Source organism: Cuculus canorus, chromosome 2 (genome assembly GCF_017976375.1).
Source record: "Cuculus canorus isolate bCucCan1 chromosome 2, bCucCan1.pri, whole genome shotgun sequence".
In the NCBI taxonomy this organism is placed as follows: Eukaryota; Metazoa; Chordata; class Aves; order Cuculiformes; family Cuculidae; genus Cuculus; species Cuculus canorus.
The window spans coordinates 95793738-95818930 of record NC_071402.1 but is presented as its reverse complement, the minus strand read 5'-3'; the positions used below and the strand labels follow the sequence as shown (position 1 = coordinate 95818930).

Genomic DNA, 25193 nt, shown 5'->3' with positions numbered 1-25193 from the left:
GAGGGGGGAGGGAGAGGAGGAGGGGGGAGGGAGGAGGGGGAGTGGGAGGGAGGAGGGGGAGGGAGGAGGGGGAGGGAGGAGGGGGAGGAGGGAGGGGAAGGGAGAGGGAGAGGGAAGGGAGAGGGAGAGGGAAGGGAGAGGGAGAGGGGGAGGGGAGGGGGAGGGAGAGGGGGAGGGAGGGGGGGAGGGAGGGGGGGAGGGAGGGGGGGAGGGAGGAGGGGGGGGAGGGAGGAGGGAGGGGGGAGGAAGGGGGGAGGGGGAGGAGGGAGAGGAGGAAGGGAGAGGAGGAAGGGAGAGGAGGAAGGGAGAGGGAGAGGAGGAGGGAGGCGCAGAACGCTGTCACATTCTATACCATTTCACCCATCTGTAATGCGCGGCCTGTACGGGAAAGCGCTCTCGGTTTTACCTGAGCAGCTGACAGCAAGTTTGTCTTTGGGTAAAAAAAAAAAAAAATGGAAAAAAAAAGCACACGCACAGTGACACTGGGGAGGAAACGCGAGCTGCCCGGGGCGGTGACAGCAGCCGGGGCTCACCGACCCTAGGGCCCTCCTGTCTCCCGGGGGAGCCGGAACAGGGATGTCCCCGGAGCAGCTGTCACCGCGGGGAACCGCCTGGCACTCACCTCGGGAACCGAGACGCATCTACGCGTGTCCGCACCGCCTCCGGCTAGAGCTGCAGCGGGGAAGGGGGAAAAGGGAGGGATGAGAGGGGGGGAAAAGGAGGGATGAGAGGGGGGGAAAAAGGAGGGATGAGAGGGGGAAAAGGGAGGGATGAGAGGGGGGGAAAAGGGAGGGATGAGAAGGGGGAAAAGGGAGGGATGAGAGGGGGGAAAAGGGAGGGATGAGAGGGGGGGAAGGGAGGGATGGGGCGGAAGGGAGGGATGAGAGGGGAGGAAAGGAAGGGATGAGGGGGGAAAAGGAAGGGATGAGAGGGGGGAAAAGGGAGGGATGAGGGGGGAAAAGGGAGGGATGAGAGGGGGGAAAAGGGAGGGATGAGAGAGCGGAAACGGAGGGATGGGGGAAAAGGGAGGGATGGGGGAAAAGGGAGGGATGGGGAAAAAGGAAGGGATGGGGAAAAAGGGAGTGATGAGGAAAGGGAGAGAGAGCAGAGGGAAAAGGAAAGCAGAGGAGGGGGAAAGGGAGAGAGGAAGTGAAGGGAAAAAGGGAGGGAGGGAAAGAGGGAGGGAGGGGGAGAAGGGAAGGGGAGAAGGGAAGGGGAGAAGGGAAGGGGAGAAGGGAAGGGGAGAAGGGAAGGGAAGGGGAGAAGGGAAGGGGAGAAGGGAAGGGTGCGGAAGGGGGGAAAAGGAGAGGGAGAGAAGGGTGAGGAAGGGAGAAGCGGGAGGTGAGGCTGGGGCGCTCGCACCTGCCCGCCGGGGAGGTTCGGGCGCCCCTGTCAGCGGCCGCCACAGACGGGAGAGGGAAGAGGGTCGCTCACCGCCATCCTCCGCCTCCTCCTCCTGCCGGTGCCGGGCTCCCTCTGCCCGCCTCCTCCTGCCGCCGCTTCCGCTCCCGGCCCTGCGCTGGTGGGGGCGGGCAGGCACCGCCCCCGGCACCGGCACCGGGAGCGCTGGGACCGACCGCGGGGGGAGGAGTGAGAGGCAGCCGCCGCCGCGCCTGCACCTGCACCTGCCGCCCCGGGCAGAGGCGGGACGGGGGCAGCGACATCCATGTACAGCTTTGGGGAGGGGGAACGGGGGGGGAGGGGGGAGAAGGAGGAACGAGGGGAGAGAAGGGGGGAGAAGAGGGAAGAGAGGAGAGAAGGGGAAAGAAGAAAGGGGGGGAGAAGGGGGAAGAGGGGGGAGAAATGGGAAGAGAGGAGAGAAGGGGGAAAAGGGGGGGAGCAGGGGTGAGGGGGGGAGAAGGGGGAAAGGGGGGAAAAGGGGGAAGAGAGGGGAAGAGGGAGGGAGGAGAGAAGGGGGAAAGGGAGAGAAAGAAGGGGGAAAGGGAGAGTGAAGGGGGAAAGCCAGCAAGAGAATGGGGAAAGGAAAGGAGGGAAGGGGAAAAAGAAGGGAGGGAAGGGGGAAGGAAGGGAGGCATGGAAGGAAGAGGGAAAGGGAGGGAGGGAAGGGGAAAAATGATGGAGGAAGGGAGGGAAAGGGAAGGGAGAGATGGGGGAAAGGAAGGGAGAAAAAGGGGAGAAAAGTCCAACTGAAGCCATTGATCATGCTCTGTTACCTTCCATAAAGCTGCCTTTTAATATTCCTCAAATTATAACCCCTTCAGCTCTACTATGGTTTTATGTGAATCTGGGAATTAAGAGCCAGGTCCAGACTGTTCATTGGGTGGAGGTAATTTTTCTCTCCATTTTTCACAGCTCCCTGAGCTCCCTGAGGACGATGAAGCGCTCAGCAGATGCATCCAGGGCCCTGGAAGGCACTGATGATATTGGGTCACAGATGGACAGAGTGGTAACTGAGGAGCAGTGGCTGCAGAAGTGGGAAACGGGTAACATTGGGTTTCACAAGGAGCAAGGGCATCCGTACGTGATGTTACTCTTTTGTTTGAAAAAAATGCTATAAGGCAAATGACTTGAATAATTCAAAAACCTCATTATCAGAAAATGGAGCAATTACAAAAGGAAAATCGTTTTATACAGCTTGAAAGTGAAGTAAATGTAAATATTTTTGTGACCTGCCTTTGTCAAAAAATTGCAGGGTAAAGGAAGGGTTGCATTGAGTTGAGAACTTCTATTCTTAAATCAGGTTTTAAATGATAAAGCTTGGATAACTTGACAACGAATCTTAAATGCAGGAGCTCTGGGGTTCTTAAGTTATGAAACTGGGACAATAAAACAATTGCAGAGGGCATCAGAGCAATTATGTCCCTGCCCATTGCAGCAGGGTTGGAACTAGATGATCTTTAAGGTCCCTTCCAACCCAAACTATTCCATGATTCTATGATTATTGTGCACTGGAAGACAGAGGCCCAAGAGAGCAAACCTAATTATATAGATTAGCATCCAAGTTATGTGTAAGACCTATACAAGTGATTAGATTGATACAGAAGTTTAATTAATGTTCTGTTTAAGTTGTCTATTGTGGCCTTGTTAGAGATGGATTGGGTTGTTTGTTTACTTGAAAAGATTAAACAGAAAACGGAACTAAGATAAATGTTTTCTAACAGAAAACTTTATTTCTTCTTTCTTTCTTTCTTTATTATATTTATTTCTTTATTACTTTATTTCTATGCAAATGGAAAGTAAACTTTTTATTTTGTTTTTATTTCTAATGGTGTGAAACAGGTTGAACTAAGAACCTGTGTTCCACCACGGAGTTTTTGTGTTACCTGGCATAGTGTGTAGCACTTGGCTTTTAACGTGCCAGCACAAATACTTGCAGTGTTCAGTGGTGGTTGTTCTTTTGCAGGCTCCTACAGAAGTATCTGGATGTTCTTTTAAGAGGCAGGAGTGGACTGAGGATATTTTTCCCACTTTGTGGTAAAGCAGTAGAGATGAAATGGTAAAAGCACCGACTGTAAGAGCGAAAATTTTATTTGATGTGGGGAGGGAGGGAAAGGGGGAATTCCGAACCTTATATTGGCCAGTGGAAATGAGCTGCATCTCCACTGGTAGGAAAGAAGCGTCACTGAAGGAAGTTTGGTTGCATTTGCTGGCGTTTTGTATAGTAGCATAAATGGGATGGATGCAGACTACCTGAAAGGCCTCCTGATTGTCCCAAGTTCAGGGAATGCTGAATTTGTGACGTGCAGAGCAACTGAAGCTGTGCCCTTACCACCACTTCTTTTGGTCACGATCCCAGCCTAAATTGCCTTCAATGAGGTCAGTTGTACAAGAGCATGTTTTCAAGAGGCCATGTGCCATGTCACACTGGGAGCTTAAATGATTTGGGCTAAATATAACTTCCTCTTTTTTACATTTATTATTTTACTTCTACTTCCTTAGGGTGGGTTATATTTATAATTAGGGGCTGTGGGGTTTTTTTCTTGGAGGGAGGGGACATAAACCAAAAAACACTGACTGAACCAGATCCTCAAGGAATCAAGTTAGTCCCAGTTACCAGGTTTTATCATGGTAACCACTTGCTAGGCTGACTGTAGGCTCTGACGCGTGTTGCTGCTGTGCTGAGCTGCAGCTGTGAGGAGGCTACCACACCCTGCTAAGCTGGATGTTCCTGCCATGCCGCAGAGGCAGCTGGGTGGCCAGCGTGCCTCAGCCGCTGCAGTTCAGAGCAGAACGTATTTCCGTAAACTGAAATGAACAGCTTCTCTGTGTGATCACTTTGGTTTTCATCAAGTTCATTGAAATAAAAGAAAAATATGTTGCATCTAAATAAAGCCTGTAAGTCCTCATCAATTGCATGCTGAACAGTGCTAATTTAAGCTCAGGTCATGGTGGGGAGATGTTCAATGAAATGTGAACGTTCCAGAAAGCCAGGATTAGACATTTCAGCGTGGCCTAAGACCACACTTTCTCTAATGAATAAATGCTGCTTAGGAGATACACATTTGGTAATGGCCGAACCTGTGGGCCTCACGTAAGCTTGGAATCTCTCTCTGCTCTGCGTAGGCTGGCAGACATGGGACACAGCGTTGTTGGTGTGGAAGTCAGCGAGCAAGCGCTGAAGGAATTTTTTTCAGAACACACTCTGCCTTATTGTGAGGAGCCAGTCCCAGAGATTTCAGGAGCAAAAAAGTTTCAGGTATGTTTCCTGTGTTGTCAAATGATCTGGTGTAATTAGCACACAATGCAGGCATAACTGAGCAAACGAGTAATTCTGCTTTTATGCCTCTGCTTTATGGTGGTAATCATTCACCTCTCATGAAAAGGTCTGACAGGAAGTTCGGAGCTGTAATTTTGGACTGAGGAGGTCTTATTTTGAACTTCTTACTTTGGCCTTCTTTTCATGTGACATTAAAGTACATTTACTTTGCACTCGGGTGTTTCAAAATTGGACCTCTCTGGGGTGGATGAGGAGAGGTACCTCAGTAAAGAAACACTAAAAATGTTTCTCACAGATTTTTCCCATTGCACGTCAGCGTATATTTAAAAATAAAATGTGCATATATTTTATGGTATAAAGTATATATACACTTATTTAAAGATATTTTGCTGATAAGTGTTGTTTCCATTGCTTTTCATTGTAGTGTACCTCCAGGAACATTTCTCTGTACTGCTGCAGTATTTATGATTTGTCCAGGTAGGAATACACAGTGCATTCTACAATTTTCTATAATCAAAGTTGTATTAATACAGTCATATTTTATTTGAATCAGCGATAAAGATTTTAAACAGGTCTTCTCAAGAAAACTTACTAACTTGTATGAGAAATGTGAATAGCCAGTCTCCAACAAAAATTAACTTTGTTGTTGACCTTTAGATAAAGATGCCAACTACATGTCTTTCAGTTGGTTTCTTCTTCTTAGTTGTGCTATGAAAATGATAGAAAACTGTTTGCTTTTACAGTAAGAGCAAGTTATGTTTAATGCTGTTGGTGGATTCTACAAAGCAAAACCTGTACAAAAAAACCTGTACACAATCCCTTACTCAGAGTAGCTTAGTAAAAGTAAAACAATGTACAGGAGGTGTCTTCTTAGACAGCTTTTCTTTTAACTAAGTATTAAATGTACTTTTTTTCTCCAAGCTATCGATTAAGATATGCATAGGTAAGCTGTACGTATTGATTATGTGTGTCCTGTGCTTTACTTAACATACTTTTCTTGGTGGACTTAAAGTACATCACATCACTTCAGTTTAGTGACCACATAATATGTTTCCGAACACTGACTCTGCAAGTGTCTTGACAAACATGACTCGACTTACCAATATCTTCTGAAGGATTTTTAGTGCTAAAATATCTTTATTTCTTAGTTAAAAGACACAATGGAAAATGCAAAATACTTCAATACAGTCTGTACTACTGATTCCTGAAAAAATGTTTGAACTCATTGTGCTCTGTGGCTTCAAGCATAGGACGTTGTGGTGGCTTTGCATCCAACCTGCTCGAGTGTCAGCTAGTGGGGAATTTGGAAAATTACTGAGTTGTACAGAGGCTCAGGAGGACTTAGGACTCTGTCCAGCCTCTAGCATAAAAGACTCTGCCTTGGACAGTAATGCATCTGGCGTATTTATTTGTTCCCAGAAGTTTCCTGGTGGCGCTGGCAACAGGCATATTTAAGTCTGTCCTGAAACCATCCTCAGACCACTGATGCTGAGGCAGGTGGAGATTGGAGAGCATGCAAAGAAGCAGTGTTGTTTCTGGCTTGGTAGTGTATCTTGTCAGAAGGTAAAGGTGCCCAGAGTCCTGCACTACAGTTCCCTCCTCTTGCAATTCTTGTTCAGACATGATATTCCCTAGATTATAAGGTTTTAGTGAAGTTTTATGTGTTTGTTGTTGCTTTTCTTACAAACAACTATCAGGAAGAAGGTTTTGTTTCATGGCTGTTCAAGAAGAAGGAGGTCAAGTCTTAATCTTTTTGTTTTTCAGAGCTGCTACATATGCAGGCATAATAGGTAGTTTAGGACAGCAGGATACAGTGTTTACTATATATTTTTTTTAATTGGCATAAACTGGAAAAAGAGAATATTCATTACTAGAGTCCAAAGTCTCTTAGGCAATAGACCGTTACTAAGTCTACTGCTGGTGCAGCTGACTCCAGTTGGTTTGAATAATGTATATATAGCTAGCCCTGCAAAGTGAGTGCCATGGAACCAGTGAGCTGTATATGAACATGACTTCGTACATTCTGCCTGGTTTCCTTCCCTGCCTTGCCCCTGGAATGTAGCTGCTTTCTGTATGGAGCCCTAGAAATCCTTGCTGTGAGCTGACAAGTTGCCTAGAGATTGCTTAAGCTTTTTTTAAAAAATTTTTAAAAAATTTCAATTCTAAGTCTTGCAGCAAGTAGCATGGTAAAATCTGTAGCTCCCATCATAACAGAATGGAATAATACTGTGAAATAAACAAAAAATGCATGATTAATGGCATTTTCCTTGCATATTACTGGTTCCAGTCCATAGTTTGTCATCCACAAAATAAATTGACAGGTACATGTTCTGGGTTGTGGTTCAGTACTGGGTGCAGTTGTGGTAAAAGTAAGAACTGCATTCCCTGTAGCAGTCAGCAGATACACTCTTCTAGTTTCTATGTACAGGCAATTTGATTAATTACCCAGTAATTATGGAAATTAAATTTATTTCTCTCTTGCTGAGGCTGGCCTGCAAACAAATCCTTTTGATCTCTGTTACCCTAGCATTCATTAGAGGAGAACTCAGATGTGCTCTTGACCTTTGGCAGACTGAGACATTTCAAAGACTCTCGCTAGTTAAAGAGCAACAGGAAATACTGCTCTTTGTGGGAACTCTGGGGTGTGTGTAAAACAGTTATATTGCACAACCAGTGCACCTCTTAATACAACTATGGCTGCAAGACTTAAAAAAAAAAAAATTGCATTAGCTGAAACTACTAAACATATGCAAAGATAAGAATTCACAACTTTACTGCTTAAATCCAGTGGGATTTCTGCAATATGTGAATTTCTGCTCTACATGTTAGTTTCTATATTATAGTAGTACCTAGACTGTGATGTCTCATGTCACATACTGTATAACACACAGCAGGAGATAATGCGAGAGTTGGGGTTGTTCAGCCTGGAGAAGAGAAGGCTCCAAGGAGACCCTATAGCAGCTTTCCAGTACCTGAAAGGGGCCTACGAGAAAGCTGGGGAGGGGCTGTTTACAAAGGCCTGTAGTGATAGTACCAGGGGCAATGGGTATAAACCTGGAGAGGGGCAGATTTAGACTAGACATAAAGAGGAATTTCTTCACAATGAGAGTGGTGAGGCACTGGAACAAGTTGCCCAGAGAAATTGTGGTTGCCCCATCCCTGGAGGTGTTCAAGTCCAGGTTGGATGGGGCCTTGGGCAGCCTGATCTAGTGGGATGTCCCTGCCAATGGCAGGGGGGTTGGAACTGGATGTTTTTTAAGGTCCCTTCCAACCCAAAATAATCTGTGATCCTATGAATGTAGATTCATAAAAGATTGAGTAGTGATACAGTGGAAGGTACACCCAAGAGGAGCACATCCTAACACCTTAGCTTCGTCCTGACTCCATATCACCCTAAAAGACATCTGGGCACCTTTTTTGACGTTTTACCCATGGCTTGATTCTCCTGAGAAGGAAATTGGATGTGCAGACAGGCAGGGAACACCCAGATGCTCAGCAGGTCCTGAGATCTGGGCAAGCAGGAGACCAGGACTGGGGGAGGGCCACGGCATGAGTCTGCCTGCAGCCTGTGGTGTCTGTAGGCTCTGTTGAAATTGGTGGGGAGTAAAATATATTAAATGCCTGTATGAAGTCACTGCCACCATTCCAGTTAGACTAGACTAAAATTGGGAAGGAAAAACAAGCACAAAAACCTTTTGGAGCTTGCCTGAGGCTGTGCAGCAGACTCAGCTAGGCAGAGAGAACAGCTTCCAAGCATCAGAAGATCAAGTTTGTCACCTACCCTGCTAGACTTTGCTTTGTCCTCCTTATGTCCCTTGCATGCTTCACTGTCTCTTTTAAAACCTCCTTTCATTTAAGAGGCCGGTTATTTAAATTAGATGCTTAGTCTTGGCAAACCTTAAAAGAAGTCAGGACTTTAAAGTGTTATCGTGTCTCATCACAGTAAAGTGGGAAATATAGGATCAGCTTCTAGGTTAGATGCTGGAGATTTAGCAATGCTGTTGCAATGAAATGAGCAGTGGACAGTGGTCATGGTTTAATTCCAGCTGATAACTATGCACCACGCAGCTGCTTGCCTGCACCCCTGTGCCAGTGGAATGGCGGGGACAGCCAGAAGGCTGAAGTGAAAAACTGCAGTCTCCAAGCAGTGGTCCCCTTGCCAACCTTCCCCCGAGCTTTTATTGCTAAGCATGATGTTGTATGGTATGGGATATCCCTTTCGTCATTTGGGGCCAGCTGTCCCAGCTTTGTCCCCTTCCACCTTTTTGTGCACTTCCAACCTACTTGCTGGCAGGGTGATGTGAGAAGCAGAAAAGGTGTCAATGCTGTGTAAGCAGTCCTCAGCAGTAGCATGTTATCTATGCTATTTTCAGCACGAATCCAAAACATAGCCCCTTATTAGCTACTGTGAGGAAATATAACTCTATCCTAGCCAAAACCAGTACAGAAGTGAAGAAAAAGGCAATCCAACTCTGACACCCTCCCAAGTAGGCAAAAAGATATTGCACAATTCCATACTGTATTTTTCTCACTAAGGAAACTTATTTCAGACCTTTACAATGATTCAGTTTCTGTTATTACTCTCTAAGCTTCTGTTTTAATAATCACCAGAAACAGGACTCTTCCCCCTCAAAAATCCTCATCTCTAGTGTCACCCTTATGGCCTTTGCCCACCCATCAATAAAGGCAGTTCCCAATGTTCTTGGCTATTTGCAGGTTTTGTGTGGTTGCTAGAGCCATATGCCAGCATCTGCAGGAGCAGAACTAATGTCTGTGATGGTGCTAAACTGAGGCAAGCAGCAGCGTAGCTTAGCTTTTCTAACATTAAGCAATTTGCAGGCCGAAGCTAACTGTCCTGGGCACATAGCTGGCAATTGAGGTGTCTAAAATTACTGGGTGTGCTGAATTCAGTGATAGTAAAGCAACAAAGCACCTTCCTTAACCGACATTTGAAATCACGTGTGGGTTTTAGAAGGTGGCCAAAAGCTGTTGATGTGCTGAGTGCATGTTAGTGCTGCCTCAAGAGTCACAGCAGGGTATGATGGCCAAAGACCCAGGCTTGTAGCCCAAATGTGTTTAAGCTACTTTTCTTCCTACCTGCCTTGTCTCAGCACCCTGGGGAGGTTCTTTGGTTCCAGATCATAGTATTTTGGATCATGAAAATGCTGCACTGTAACAGAAAGGTAATGGTCTAGCTGCACTGCTAGCTGGAGAATCCTTGTGACTTCACAGAAGTATCTGAATAAAGATGAATGTGCTTTTTTTAGTATTTTTAAGCCTTTTCCTTATCTCCCTGTAGCTCACTAGTTGGCAAGTTTGATGGCGTTTGGGACAGAGGATCTCTAGTAGCTGTGAATCCATGCGACAGACAACGGTCAGTAAATCTGTTCTGTCTTTTCTCTAATGTAAGCAGTGTCACATGTTTCTCCTCCTTCCATTTGTCAATGAGCCCCCTTTCATTTAAAGGGGTGACCTACGCAAGTTCTTCTCTACCGCAGGCATCAGCTGCAGTCGCAGCGTGCTGAACTCTAGATTTGTGAGCTTCCTTCAGGAAGCCATCTGCCTCTTGGTGGGAAAATATGTGGTTTGTTGCAACCCAGCAAAGAGAGAGCTGCAAGTCTCATCTGAATTTTATTATTTCCTTTTTACCCCATTTGCTTCTCCTCTTTTTTGTTGCTTTTCCCCTTACTTCCCTTTATTCCAGTTTTTTGTGGGTGCCTATATCCCACACAAATGTAGTTTGACCCTACCCACAGGATTTTATATTAAATATTAAATTCACAATTCTTCTTTTAAAAGATCAGTACTGTGTTATGTACTGTATCATAGACTGGCAGGTGAAGACTGTGTTTTGTCTGTTATCTTTTAGATGAATATGCAAAAAAAGATAAATGCTTTTTTCTGAGGAGTAAACAGTAACCTTTGTTTGAGATGTTTCATGAGTAGCATGAATTTCGTGCTCATGAAATTCAAATTAAATTTGGCTTAGTTTCTGTGCAGTTCAACTTCTCTCTGCGTAAAAATACATTACCTTTCCCACTGAATGCTCTGAACGCAATGCTTGAATGTTTGTACATTTCCAAAATAATAAAATATAACTTTATCCTTTTAGCTATGTCAGTTTGATGATCACCCTAATGGAGAAAAACTCTTCCTATCTCCTCGTTACTGTTTCATATGATCCAAACAAACACAAAGGTGAGAAGTTTGTGCTGTTTGTGTTCTGATTTTGCGTGTTTTGATACAAATTGTATGTAGATGTGGTAGATACATTAGTATCTTCCCAGGGTTTTTTATCAGCACAGCTTTGTCAGCTGATCACACCAGTGCAACTGTGTGTCAAAAACCTTAGGGTTGACCAAGGGACACATCCTGTCCGGCCTTGGGAGCTTGAAGCACTCCCAAGAACATTGGTTTCCCTCTGTTTACCCAAAAGAATCATAGAATGGCTTGGGTTGGAAAGGCCCTTAAAGATTATGCAGTTCCAACCTCCCTACCATGAGCAGGGACACCTCCCGCTGGACCAGGCTGCTCAAAGACTCATCCAACCCTGCCTGGAACAGCCTCAGGAGAAGGGGTCATCCCTGGGCAACCTGTGCCAGTGCCTCACCACCCTTGGCGTGAAGAACATCTAATCTAAATCTTCCTGCTTCCAATTTAAAGTCATTCCCCCTCATCCCATCACTACATATCCTTATAAGAAGTCCTTCTCCAGCTGTCCAGTACCTTCAGGTACTGGAAGGCCGCTATAAGTTCTCCCTGGAACCTTCTCTTCTCCAGGCTAAACAACCCAACTCTCTCAGCCTGTCCTCATATGGAAGGTGTTCCATTTCTCTGATCATCTTTGTAGCTCTCCTCTGGACCTGTTCCAACATTTCTATATTCTTCTTAAGTTGGGGATTCCAGAACTGGATCCAATACTCCAGATGAGGTCTCACAAGAGCAGAGTGAAGGGGCAGAATCCCCTCCCTTGCCCTGCAGGCCACTTTTGATGCAGCCCAGGATACGTTTGGCCTTCTGGGCTGCAAGTGCACGTTGTCAAGCTTCTCATCAATCAGCTCCCCCAAGGCCTTCTCTGCAGGGCCGCTCTCAATTACATCATCTCCCATCCTGTGTCGAAACCACGGATTGCCCTGACCCAGGTGTGGGACTTGGCACTTGGCCTCGTTGAACCTGAGATTCACATAGGCCCATTTCTCCAGTGTTGCCATCTTGTGCCTCTCTCAGCCCCTACCATGGTCCGAATATGCTTGGAAGAGGTGAAATTGTGTAAAATCATAAAGTATTTTTTCCTTTTATAACTTTTATTGCATACTGAAGTCTGAGGGTTTTTAAAATACTACTTTTGGTAATCATTAACCCTCAAAAGAAAGAGATTTCTTGCTGCTTTTGGGCTCTTCAGCATAATTATCCCTGAAAAATAGGTCTTATAAGTAACAGTAGTTTAATTCATTGCTCTCCGTCTCGCATTATTTGGCTTTTAGCTTTAGTTATGCCAACGTTGGCCAATCACATAGCGCATTGTGTGTCACACAGCACATGGAGAGTGGTTGTATCCAGACATATTGATGTGGCTACCCTGACTGCAGCCTGAAGATGATGCAGCAGCCACACCTGAAGCTGGCTGGTGCTCCAACAAGGTGCCACCAATTCTTAGATATGGTGTTCTCTGGTTCCTGCAGATGGTGCTGCACACTGGGGCCTGATTGCAGGCTAGGTGCTGTGAGCATTAGGGCTGGCTCTCCTTCTGCAGTGCAAATGTTTGTTTCCTTCCCACATCTTCTCTCTGATCAGCTTCACCTATTTTCTTTCAGGCCCACCATTTTATGTTCCTGAATCTGAAATTAAAAGCTTGTTTGGTACGTAATATTTTATCTAACCCTTATGAATTTTTTCCAAAGTACATAAATGGGTTTATATGCTTCAATCTTGCCCTCTCACAAGTGATAGCTGTTTGCTTGTTATCTAAGGGGTGGAGTAATGGAAAAATAATAGGGAAAATAAATAACATCTAGCCACATTGATTCTGCTTTTTGAGGAAAATTCTCAGCTCTTCAAAAGATGCGAAGAAAATCCTGGAGACAGATATTGTCTCCTTCCTTCCCTTGGCATCTTTACATTCTCCCAGGATTCCTACTGCACTCAGTGGTCTTGTAGCTGCAGTCTGAGTCCTGTTTGACTATTTTGTCTGTCTGCACCTCATCACCAGCTTCTCTGGATTTAATACCAGGCCTTTGCATACCAGATCTACAGTTTCTGCTGTACTGCTTTTGGTCAAAGAAGAAAAGTAACATGCCGCATGAGGAAAATGATAAATGTACAACTTAAATCCCTCAAAATAATGAAACTCAGATTTATGGCAGGAATTTAATTATAAAAGTTCCTCCTGATATGCTCTGATATTGCACTTCTTTTAAATTTAGAACTTTCTGGGACCCGTGCAGTATCTGTCTACAGCAAGTCATTGGCATGGACACTTGCATGCCAGTGCAAAAGAGAGAGATAAGTTTTCCCCAATGCATTTGTATCACTGCGTTAGGGACTGTGAGGAAATCTTTGGTTAAATTCTTTTTTTTTTTACTTTCCTGACAGTTGGGATTTTTCAATGACCAATCACTCAGTAATTTGTGGCTCTTTCCTCCTTTTCAGGTGACCACTGTGAAATTAACTGTCTTCAAAAAGTGGATGACTTCTCAGAGAGACACAGACAATGGGGACTAGATTATTTTCTGGAGGTGCTATATTTACTGAAGTTTGTAGCTTGATTGAAATGAATTAAAGTAACTTACCTCCCATCTTGCTTTTATTTTTATCTGACCTTTTACAATGAGACATGTTTTGGGGCACTCTTAAAGCAGGCTAAGAAAAATGCCTGTGGAACATTTTTGTCCATTTTGCTTACCAACTCAGCTCCTCTACATAACGGCCTTCACTGTCTTGTGATATGCCTGGCTTTTCTTAAACTCCATTCACAAAGGAGCATTTCAAGTATATATCTTTTTCTTCCATATAAATTAAATCATCAGAGCTAGATAGACAGGAATGTTGCTGTTCCCTTTCAGCAGTTACCAAGAAATGCTGTATGCCTGGTGCTCTGCAGGTTGGCCTCGGTGGCTGGCAGCACCAGGAGCAATGGCAGCTCCTGTTCAAATACTGTTTCCTGTGATGCCAGCCTTGTGCCAGACTGGGTGGCTGGGCAAGAAAGGCGGGCAGCTGGCACAAGTTGCTTCTCTCCATCCCTGTTACTCGTGATCACAGGTCAAGAGGACGGTTGGCAGGAGCCGCCGAGGGAGGACTATCCTCAAGGAGAAAAGAGAGAAGGAAAGTGAACTGAAATACAATGAAGGAGAGAGTAAAGGGAGAAAATGTTCCTGCAGCTGCTTACAAGTGTGCTGCTCCCTCCCTTGAGAGCTCAGCAATGAGCGTGCAAACCAGTACTTGTACCAGTACCAGTAGGGCTTGTAGGGTGAGAGAGTTCAAAGAAAGCTTACAGAGCTGCTGCGTGTTCATCAGAATACAAACCTTCTTTTATGGGTCTTCTATCACTCCCTTATGGATGCTACTGCAATGGCTTTTAAATTAAAAAATTTGAGGTTCTCAAAACCTTTTCTTGCCCTGGCCTTGTACTCTTGGCAGCAGCTTTTAAAAAACATAACCAAAAGATGTGATTGTAATGTTGTGTATTATAATTCACCAAGACCAGAAGGCCATGGAGCTTTTTGGAGCATTGTAGTCCTAGAGATGCAAGTGGGTCTGATGATTTTAGCATAGCAGTCATAGAATCATAGAACCGTTAAGGTTGGAAAAGAGCTCTAAGATCATCAAGTCCAACCATCGGCCCCACACCACCGTGCCTAGTAAACCATGTCCCGAAGTGCCCCATCTACACATTTTTTAAGACCTCCACGAATGGTGATCCACCACTTCCCTGAGCAGCCTGTGCCAATACTTCATCACTCTTTCAGTAAAGCTTTTTTTTCCTAATATCCAATCTAAACTTCCCTTGGTGCAATTTGAGGCAATTTCCTCTTGTCTTCTCACTTGTTACTTGGGAGAAAAGACAAACACCCACACCACTCTCTCTCCAGGCTGAACTAACCAAGTGAATTTAACCACTCTTCATATGACTTCCCCTCTAAACCCTTCACCAACTTTGTGGCCTCCTCTGGACACTCTCTGGTAGCTTTATGTCCTTTTTATACTGTGGCATCCAAAACTGCACTCGTACTCAAGGAGGGGCTGCACCAATAAAGCAGGACAATCATAGAATCATAGAATGGTTTGGGTTGGAAGGGACCTTTAAGATCACCCAGTTTCAGCCCCCCTGCCATGGGCATCCCAGTGGATCAGGATGCTGAAGGCTTCATCCAACCTTGCCTGGAACACCTCCAGGGAGGGAGCATCCATGACTTCTCTGGACAACCTGTTTCAGAGCATCACCACCCTCACAGTAAAACATTTATCCCTAATATCGAATCTAAATCGGCTCTCTTTCAGCTTAAAACCTTGTCATATCACTGCATTCCCTGATAAAGAGCCTCTCCTCAGCTTTCCTGGAGGCTCTCTTTCAGTACTGGAAGGCTGCTGTAAGGTCTCCCCAGAGCCTTCTCTTCTCCAGGCTGAAAAAAACGAACTCTCGGCCTCTCCTCACAAGGGAGGTGTGCCAGCGCTCTGATCATCTTTGTGACCTCCTCTGGACTTGTTTCAACAGATTATGTCTTTTCTGTGTTGTGGACTCCAGAAATGAAAGCAGTGCTTCAGGTGAAGTCTCAGGAGAGTGGAGTATAGGAGCAGAGTCGCCTCCCTCCACCTGATGGTCACACTTTCATGCAGCCCAGAGCATAGTTGGCTTTCTGGGATGTAGACACACATTGCCAGCTCATGCTCAGCTTCTCATCCACCAGCACCCCTAAGTCTTTTTCCATAGGGCTGCTGTCAATTCATTCTCCACCCAGCCTGTATTTATGGTTGGAATTACCCTGACCCAGGGGCAGGACCTTGCACTTGGCCTTGCACAATGACCTCCAATCACTTGGATTGCACAATCCACAGTTGCTGGCCTTCCATCAGTCATCTGGCAATGCTGTTCTTGATGCACTCTGGGACACAGTAGTCCCTCTTGGCTGCCAGGGCACACTGCTGGTTCATGTTCAATTTGCCATTGACCAGAACCCCCACATCCCTTTCCACAGGGCTGCTCTCCAGCCTCTTGCTCCTCAGTCTGTATGTACATTATTATCTGTATGTACATTTTACTTCATTTTATGGCACTAAGCTGGGAGGAAATGTTGATCTGCTTGAGAGTAGGGAGGCTCTATGGAGGGATCTGGACAGGGTGGATGGATGGGCTGAGACCAACGGGATGAGGCTCAACAAGGCAAAGTGAAAAGTCCTGCACTTGGGACACAAAGTGAAAAGTCCTGCACTTGGGACACAACAACCCTGTGTGGCACTACAGGCTTGGGGAGGAGTGGCTAGAAAGCTGCCTGGAGGAGAAGGACCTGGGGTGTTGGTCAACAGTGGTTGAACATGAGTCAGCAGTGTGCCCAGGTGGCCAACAAGGCCAATAGCATCTTGGCTTATATCAGAAACAGCGTGGCCAGCAGGACCAGGGAAGTGATTCTGCCCCTGTACTTGACATTGATGAGGCCACACCTTGAATACTGTGTTCAGTTTTGGGCCCCTCATTACAAGAAAGACATTGAAACACTGGAACATGTCCAAAGAAGGGCAACAAAGCTGATGAAGGGGCTGGAGAATAAGTCTTACAAGGAATAGCTGAGGGAACTGGGATTGTTTGGCCTAGAGAAAAGAATGCTGAAGGGAGACCTTATCACTCACTACTACTACAGGAATAGAGGTTGTAGTGAGGTGGGTGTTGGTCTCTTTGCCCAAGTAATGGGTGATAGGATGAGAGGGAATGGTGTCAAGTTGCGCCCGAGGAGGTTCAGATTGGACATTAGGAAAAATTTCTTCACTGAAAGGGTTATCAGGCACTGGCAGAGGCTGCCCAGGGAGGTGGTTGAGTCATCATCCCTGGAGGTATTTAAAAGACCGGTAGATGAAGTGCTTATAATACAAGAAGTAGTTACTGTTACAAAAAGGGGAATATTTTGATTTAAGCTGAAGTAGAGTTAAGTTTAATCTAAGTAATTGTATTCTTTAAAAGTTAGACAGAATGTCCCTCTGATAGCATGTTTTCTTTAAAACAATGTTTTTTTCCAAACACTACTCATTCCCTGAAGATGATAGCATCTTGTGCTCAGTGTGATCTTTGCAGAACAGATATGTCTTCTTCTGTGATCACCTCTGTTTGCAGTCTCTCCCCATGCCAAATGCAAGGTCATGCAGAGAGCTGGAGCCAGCTCCAAATTAGCAAGAGATATGACTGTTGTGAAGTTCATAACAGCATTAAAATTAGACCTTGGAAAGTAATAGAATATCATAGAATTATAGAATCATAGAATGGTTTGGGTTGGAAGGAACGTTAAAGCCTATCCAGTTCCAATCCTCTGCCATGGGTAGGGACACCTCCCACGAGATCAGGCTGCCCAAAGCTTCGTCCAGCCTGGCCTTGAACACCTCCAGGGATGGGGCATCCACAACTTCCCTGGGCAGCCTGTGCCAGTGCCTCACCACCCTCTTTGCAAAGAATTTCTTCCTAATGTCTAGTCTAAATCTTCCCCCCCACGCACACAATTTAAAGCCACTCCCCCTTATCCTATCACTACAAGCCTTTGTAATGTGCCTAAGATTTCTGGGAATATACACCTGCGTGTGAGTGGGAAATACATTCTGTCCCCGGCTCTTATCTCGCTAATCGATGGAGATCAGTCGCCCAGCACTGATAAAGGCTGCTTGCTTTCTAAAACTCCAAAAGGAGTCTTGGAGAGTTTATTTGCCGGCATTTTCGGTATCGCTTAGGAGCAGGGTTTGGTACGGTTGGACTCGGGGCGGCTTTGCCGTGCGTGTATCGGGATCTTGGCGGCTTTTTTAGCGAGGAGGCCGGCTCTGGGGCGGAGAGGAGATGCCGGGGGGCGGGGGATGGCGACTGATGTCGCCATCCCCCGCCCCCCGGCATCTCCTCTCCGCCCCCGAGCCGCGGGATGGCGTCTTGTCCCGACTCCGAGGCGGAGCTGAGCCTGCTGGAGTGCCGGGTGTGCTTCGAGCCGTTCGGCCCCGTCCTGCAGCGGCGGCCGCGGAACCTGCCGTGCGGGCATGTGCTGTGCCGGGGCTGCCTGGTGGCCTTGGGTGGCCCCGATGGCCGGAGGCTCGAATGCCCTTTCTGCCGGCGGCCCTGCGGCTCCGCTGAGACCAGCGACTGCCTCCCGCTCCTCCAGCTGCTGGAGGTGCTGGAGACCGCGGGTGGCAGCATCCCTGCATCCCTGAGCCGAGGGGTCCCCGGTGCTTCCCTGGGTCTCCGGTTGTCGCTGGGAGGATGGGGGTCCCTGGTGAACCCCACCGGGGTGGCCGCTTGCCCGAAGACGGGGCGCCTGGCAGTGGCACACGACGGCAAGAAGAGGATCCACATCTTTGGGCCGAGTGGAACCTGCCTGCAGCGCTTTGGGGAGCGAGGGGACGCAGGCAATGACATCAAGTACGCTCTCGATGTCACCGTCACCTGGGACGGGCACGTGGTGGTCACCGATGGCGGGGACCGCGCTGTGAAGGCGTTTGATTTTGATGGAAGGGGAGTCCTGGCTGCCCGGGAAGGTTTCCGCTTGCCCTGGGGCTTGGATGCCACCCCTGAGGGTGAAGTCATCCTGACAGACTCGGAGGCGGGTGCGCTGTACCGCTTGACAGCCGACTTCACCAACAGGGAATTCAAGAAGTGCCAGATGATCCGGTCTCAGCTCATCAACCCGAGAGGGGTTGCTGTCTCTCCGGTCTCAGGGGCTATTGTGGTGATAGAGCACCTGAAAGCTCAAGGACCCAACGGTGGCAGCACCCGAGTGAAGATTTTCAGTGCAGAGATGGATCTCATTGGACAGATGGATAGCTTCGGTTTGAATCTCGTTTTCCCCTCCAAAATATATACTACAGCTGTGGCCTTTGACAAAGAGGGACGTATTATCGTAACAGATGTCTGTAGCCAGGCTGTAATATGTTTAGGGAAACCTGAGGAGTTTCCCATCTTTAACTCTCTAATAAGCCATGGGCTTTCTTATCCTGTAGGACTGACTTACATGGTAAATAATTTCCTTGTTGTTTTAGACAGCGGTGATCATTCAATAAAAATATATAGCTCTACCTGAACGGGCTCAGATGCTTACTGCTATAGGCTTAGGCTGGTCACAAAGCAAGCAAAGTGCTGGTGTTCGTAGGCGTGTAGGGAGGAGGCATTTTCTGGGCTTTACTTTAAGTGAAATTGCCCTCTTTGACTAACGTGCTGTGTTTCCTCCTAAACTTAGAGCGAATCTCTTGCCTGTCTGCAGAAGACCCAGCTGTTGCAGGCCATAGTTAGCAAGGAATCAACAAAATAAATAATTTGGCACTTTAAAACATTTAAAATTCCTTGAAAACCAAATGTTTTTGGTATTTTTTGACAAGTAATAACAGCGACATTTGGAATGGAATAGTCAAAGCAATGTTGGAGGAGTCAAAGACCAGCATCTGGGAGAGAAAGTGATGCATTGTTTTTTACCTTTCCCAGCATGTAGTTTTCATTATTCTTCATTAAGCATAGATACACTCATCAGAGTGACAGAGTGGTTCCTGTTCCTAGGATTTCTGAAAGAAAGGAGACTGGCTTGGCAAAACGATGGGATAAATGGAAGCTTCAGTTCAGTCACCTGAATCCAGCTAAGATCATTGCGATGGAGGAGCTATCACTGGTTAGTGAGTTGTGTGAAATGAACTGGTGCTCAAAGTCTGTTTTTTCCATACGAGGGAAGCGCACTTCTAGGACCACTCTTCTCCATTCTAGTTCATTCCCACCTTTATTAAGAGTTGTACTGGAGCACTCGGTCTTCCTGTATAATGCGCAATTCTGTGTCTTTACCTAGAGATAATTTGGTGTGTGGTACCAGCATGGGCAGCTTTCCTTAAAAGCCCCTTGAAGTATTCATGTTTAGACCACAAATACTTTTAAATATATAAAATTGAGTTGGCTGTGCTGCTAACACAGCTACACATGGGAGGTTTCAAATGCTGCCTGCCTTTGTCTTGTCATTAATATGGTACTTCTGTGCCACAAACTCGCAAGATTCAGCTGAAAATTGAAATGTTGGTGAGAAATAATAGAGAAAGGGCAACATAAGCCTCATTTTTTCTTAGCATCAAATGAGGTTTTGTTGACTGTGAATACACAGCAGGTTTACTCCAGTTTGTATTTCCTTCAAAATAGTTTCACTGTGGACATGAGTTCTGTTGCCTTATTGCATGGTGGAAATTAAGGTATAGCTGAATTATTTTGAGAAGGATTTAAGATTCCCACTAGAAGCCACTGCTGCATTTTCAGGCATTTACCTGCTGCTAAAATGACTGTGTAGGCAGTTCAGCATTAAAACAATGTTTGATATCAAAGTAAATGCTGTCTGAGGTAGAGACTAGTCAGTTAAAATGGTATAAAACTATTTGGGACGGGTTTTTTTTATTTAGTCACTGAAATAATTAATATTAGCTAATGTAATTTGACATTCACTGGCAATCTTTATATTGGTAAATTTTGAGTCTGGCTTTTGGCCTGACTTTATGGCATTCAATAACTGCATGTGTTGCTGCACCAATGGTTTTCCAAATACTTTGAACTGGAGTGGTTTTGCCCTTTAATCCAGACAATGTATCAATATGTCTTATGTTAACATTTATATAAATGAAACAAATACTAAATGCAGCTATTTGTAAAGGTTAGTTGAACAGTGACCGGCCAATAAAGTGTGATTTGCCTGCTCCTATACTGGAAAACTCCTCGTATCTTTTTTTCATGGGTTTCTCTGTTACAATCAAATTTATCTGTTGTGGTTGCCCTGTAGATGGTTTCCTTTTTTTATTTGGAGATATCCTGCTAAAGTTTTTGTAGTGTCATTTATTGCCATTGAAAAATCAATGGATATGCACATCTAGTCTTTTCCAGCCCTCTCTACTGCCAGGCCCCACAGTAAGAGCCTTTGATGGGACTGGAAATACTCCTTGCCTGTTCTGCAGTAGGAGGTGTCTGACCCTGAGCAGGAGCCCTCTCGAGGGGTCAGGAAGCAGCCTCCTGGATATTTCACTGTCTGAAGAATATAAAAACAATTAGACAACGCTCCTTTTGGGGAACTGCTGTTTCAAGATGCGCATAATACTATCAATGCTTTATTCATACATAATTAATAGTTGATTACAATAGCAGTTGTGGGACCTGGAACCTTCCTCTGAACGGTGGGCTGTGAGCTTTCATCTCCTCAAACCTTTGTGTGTGAGGAGCTTGGTTTTGCTACTGAGCTCATGGATGAGCAAATTTCCTAGCACCTACTACCACATAGGCAACTTTCCAGCAGCTCAAATGCTGATTTTTAAATATTTGAATTGTGCTGTTTTAAAATCCACAAAACCTCCCATTACTGCCCATTCTGTTCCTATCTCCTTTGGTATATGACCAGAAATTGCTTGATGTTTGGGTTTGTAGGCAAAATAAACTTTATGCCTTTATTCTATTAATACCTAGTGTTCCATATGCTGTCTCCTGCAGTCTCTGCTTTACCTACCTCCTGAAAGCCAATGTAGACTTTCTCTGTGAGTGGTAACAGCTTTTTCCTTTTGCTGTAAAGCTTGGTGATGTACAGCACCAAGAAACAATTACATTCTGTCTTAATTCATTTGAAGCAGGTGACCAAACTGAGGAGCCATAAAGCACTGTCTAAAAACATGAATTAAAAATCCTGAGATTTTCAGCATCTAAGGGAAAATCCAGCAGTAAACCTGAAATCTTTCTTTTGTCACACAGGAGAACTTAACAGGAGACAGAGATCCACTGATGCAGATAAACTAAAAAACCTTTGACATTTTACTTACTTTTGCCTCTTCCTTCACGCATATATGCACATCTGCCCTATAGCTACTTTAGATATCTGGTGCCTTCAGAAAGATACCGTGATGACATCTACTTTTCAGAGGCCCAAGGGACACATACTGCTCCCATCCATTTGCGAATCTGTTGCAATTCATAGAATTATAAAATGGTTTGGGTTGGAAGGGACCTTAAAGCCCATCCAGTTCCAACCCCCCCTGCCATGGGCATAGACATGTCTCACTAGATCAGGCTGCCCAAGACCAACGCGGCCTTGAACACCTCCAGGTATGGGGCATCCACAGCTTCCCTGGGCAACCTCTGCCAGTGCCTCATCACTCTCATAGTGAAAGAAATTCCTCCTTATGTCTAATCTAAATGTTTCCCTCTCCAATTTAAAGCCATTCTCCCTCATCCCATTACTACACAGCCTTGTAAACAGTCCCTCTCCAGCTTTCCCGTAGCCCCTTCAGGAACTGAAAGCCTGCTCTAAGGTCTCCCCACAGCCTTCTCTTCTCCAGGCTGAACAACCGCAACTCTCTCAGCCTGTCCTCATAGCAGAGGTGTTCCATTCCTCTGATCATGTTCGTGGCCTCCTCTCGGCCCGTTCCAACAGTTCAATATCCCATATCCTCCTTATGTTGGGGGTTCCATAATTCAGTCACAGACTTTAACAGAATAGAAACTCAGCTTCTGAGGGAAGGAATGGCAAAGGGGAAGAAGCACTTATAACTAAGTGGGTGATGCTTTTGTGGTCTCACCGGATGTACTGAAAATAGGAATAGCTCTTTTCTTTCGAAAAGAGCACTGGCCGTTTCATCTAGAACATAACATGGTGACTGCATCTAGTTGCTTCAGTCATGATTACCATTGTCTTTATTTAAAAAAAAATACCTACACTAAACTTTGTATAACCCTCTGCACCTCATGCTTTAATGATTTGGATTAAAACCAAACAAATATAACAGACAGTATTCCCCTAATATCATCTCTTCAATCCCTGCTATAAATGTCTGTTATGAGCACACACGCGTGCGCACACATACACACACAGTCTGCAATTCCTATTTGGTTTATTTTTAAGCACTATTCTCAGGTTGCTATCCTTGCATATAAATATACCAGGGTATGATTACCGTGTTTAGCAATAAAAGAGGCAGGGGTGTTCAGAAACGTGTATCAATTTGTGTCGTGTAATATAGCAGGGCTTGTGAACAAAATCATTTTAGATAAAGAATATAATCAATATTCCAGAATAGTGAATAAAAAGAAGAAAGAAATATGGGGGGGGTAAAGGTAAAATATATTTAATTTTGGCCATCCTTCCAGCCACATTGCTCTGCACTTCAGTTTGATGTTTATATTTTCACAAAGTGTAGAAGTAACACCACCATAGCATTTTTTTTAACATGATCTTATTTCAGGTGAAGAAAGGACCTCCTGTAATGTCCAGCCCCCAAACTACTAAGACTTTTATAGACCAGGGTCCATCAAAATGATGTCCTTGAATACAGGAGAGCTTTCCTTTCTGAAAGGGTTGATAGAGGTAACAAAGCAGCTTTCACCTCTAGAAACATGGGTTATGGCGCCGTTGCACCCCGCACAGAAGGAATTTGCCTTAATTTCTTTCTCTGCAATGTTTGGGGTTTTTTTTCCTGACTCTTCTCAGAGGCCCATCCTTATAGTTTACAAGTCACCTGTGTGTCACTGCTTGCTTTCACAGAAATGTGATGGGGAATTGTTATAATTACCTGCATATAAAAATCTCAAATGTACAAACATGTACATCTTTAAACTTGAAATATATTAAACCTAGCATTTTTTGCTTTGCTATATACTTCAGTGGGTCCAAGGGAACTATTATTTACCCCTTTTGTGTTTCTCCATTGAAGCAAGCATCGCCTGTGACTCCATTCCTCATTGTTTTCAATTTAATTATCTCAACTAAATGTGCTAATAATAACATGTTTATATTTGATACCATTATATAAACATACAAGCGTTCTCTACAGTACTTCCTTAGTATAATCCTGGACAGCTTCAAGGTTATCTAACACTGGAGAGGTTCTTGGTGAGCAGATGATGCACTGCGAATACACCTTTTTCTCATCACTGCTTTCCAAGAGATTCACAAATATCTTTGAATTTGGTGTCCCAGCCTCTCCTGGAGACAAACACGATATAAATTACCTGCCCCTGTAGCTGCAGGTGGCAGAGCTGAGAATCAAGGGAAGTCTTTGGCAGACTTGAGACCAGAGCTCAGACTTCCTTTGTAAGGCGGGTGCCTTAATAAAGTGGGGAGAGTCTGTGTTTAATTATCCTCTTGTCTTGGAGGTGCCTTCCTAATCTTGGAAGAAGTTTTGACATTATACTGATGATCTCGTTGTTACTAATTCCTTTGTTGTTTCCTACAAAACATGGAAACTAATACTTTTTTAAACCACAGTGTATTCCTAGATAATTGCTTCCAGGGTGCTCTAGCAAGATCTGTGGGTTTGCATGCTCTGTAAGGAGGTGAAGCCCCATTGCAGTGGTCAAGTTACTTATTTCATGTTGAGGACAGAAAGGAAGAAAAGAGATTGAATCTGAAAACGAGAAAAAAGATAATTAAAGGTGTCTATGGCTTAAGCAGAGGGTGAACTCCACTAAGACAGAGCACACCCATCATTCCAGTAAAGGAAATGCATTCTTACGAGGTGAAGCATTTTGGCCCGGAAAATGCACAAGACGATAAAGGCCATTGCCTTTTGACTAGCCCTGACCTCTGGCAGGGGAATAACTGACATTAGGCAATTAGGCATTAGTGCAATTAGATTCTTTTCACATGGTAGTCCTTAAGAGAGCTATCTATTACTTCCAGCTCTGTGGTTGTAGCAAAAATCTGTGGTAAAATAAGATCTGCAACAAACTAAGCATTTTAGGGAAGCATGCTCTGAATAATTCAATGAATGCAGACATTGCATTTTTCTGAAGATCCCTCTCAATGTATAAAATTTTTCTTCTTTGTTCACAGATGGACTACATGGACAGTGAGGTGAGAAGAAATTCTGCTTTCATGGAGTGTATTGTTTTTTAAATTGGGAAACTATTGCTAGTCAGAAGATTCTGTAAACTGTTTTAAATACTCTAATTATAGTTATGTGCTTTGTGATGAATAAGGAGTAGGCAATTTTAAACAGGGTATAGGATCAAAGGGATAAAATTATAGCTGGGAAAATAAAAAAAAAATTTTGAGGAGACTGTGAAAAAAAACAAAGAAGAAAAGTAGGATGTCCTTTATAAAAGCTTGCTTTTAAAACCCCTGATGCAAAGATGATCTTGAAAGAACTACATAATCACAGGAGATAACTAATTTACTGGGGTTTTTTTGTTAGAAAATAGAAATAGATAAAAGATAAAACCCACAGGGAAGTATGCTCACCTAGCATGATTTCCTGAGTAATGACGACTATGGCATTTAACCAGTAATGGACACAGCTACCTGTTAATAACTGGTTAAATAACCAGTATTTAGTAACTGCTGAC

General features: G+C 44.8%; 3 protein-coding genes across 9 annotated transcripts in view; 2 read left to right on the top strand and 1 right to left on the bottom strand.

The window, feature by feature from the left end:
- The window catches only part of KDM1B (lysine demethylase 1B), a 35283-nt gene extending 33717 nt beyond the window's left edge, over positions 1 to 1566 (bottom strand). For 2 of the 6 annotated variants that reach the window (XM_054058330.1, XM_054058329.1), the window contains exons 1-2: positions 1435 to 1566; positions 623 to 672 (exon numbers count right to left, since the gene is read on the bottom strand). The gene's annotated coding sequence lies outside the window, so the exon portion shown is untranslated. Of the gene's footprint in view, positions 1 to 622; positions 673 to 1362 lie in introns of all 6 variants that reach the window. The other 4 variants (XM_054058331.1, XM_054058335.1, XM_054058334.1 and 1 more) reach the window with 3 other exon arrangements.
- Positions 1530 to 24716, top strand: TPMT (thiopurine S-methyltransferase). Of its 2 annotated transcripts, XM_054058340.1 has the most exons (9): positions 1530 to 1668; positions 2314 to 2478; positions 3365 to 3457; positions 4525 to 4657; positions 5103 to 5155; positions 9978 to 10052; positions 10791 to 10876; positions 12493 to 12537; positions 13328 to 13491. In XM_054058340.1, the coding sequence occupies exons 2-9, from the start codon at positions 2336 to 2338 to the stop codon at positions 13441 to 13443; spliced, it is 744 nt and encodes a 247-aa protein (XP_053914315.1). In that variant the 5' UTR covers positions 1530 to 1668; positions 2314 to 2335; the 3' UTR covers positions 13444 to 13491. The 2 variants fall into 2 exon arrangements, with proteins under 2 accessions (XP_053914315.1, XP_053914316.1); XM_054058341.1 differs by lacking the exons at positions 12493 to 12537; positions 13328 to 13491 and adding an exon at positions 24682 to 24716.
- NHLRC1 (NHL repeat containing E3 ubiquitin protein ligase 1) lies at positions 17780 to 21207 on the top strand. Its single transcript, XM_054058336.1, has one exon. It carries the CDS (start codon positions 17785 to 17787, stop codon positions 18931 to 18933), a length of 1149 nt encoding a protein of 382 aa, XP_053914311.1. The 5' UTR covers positions 17780 to 17784; the 3' UTR covers positions 18934 to 21207.
- Positions 24717 to 25193: the final 477 nt, after the last annotated feature.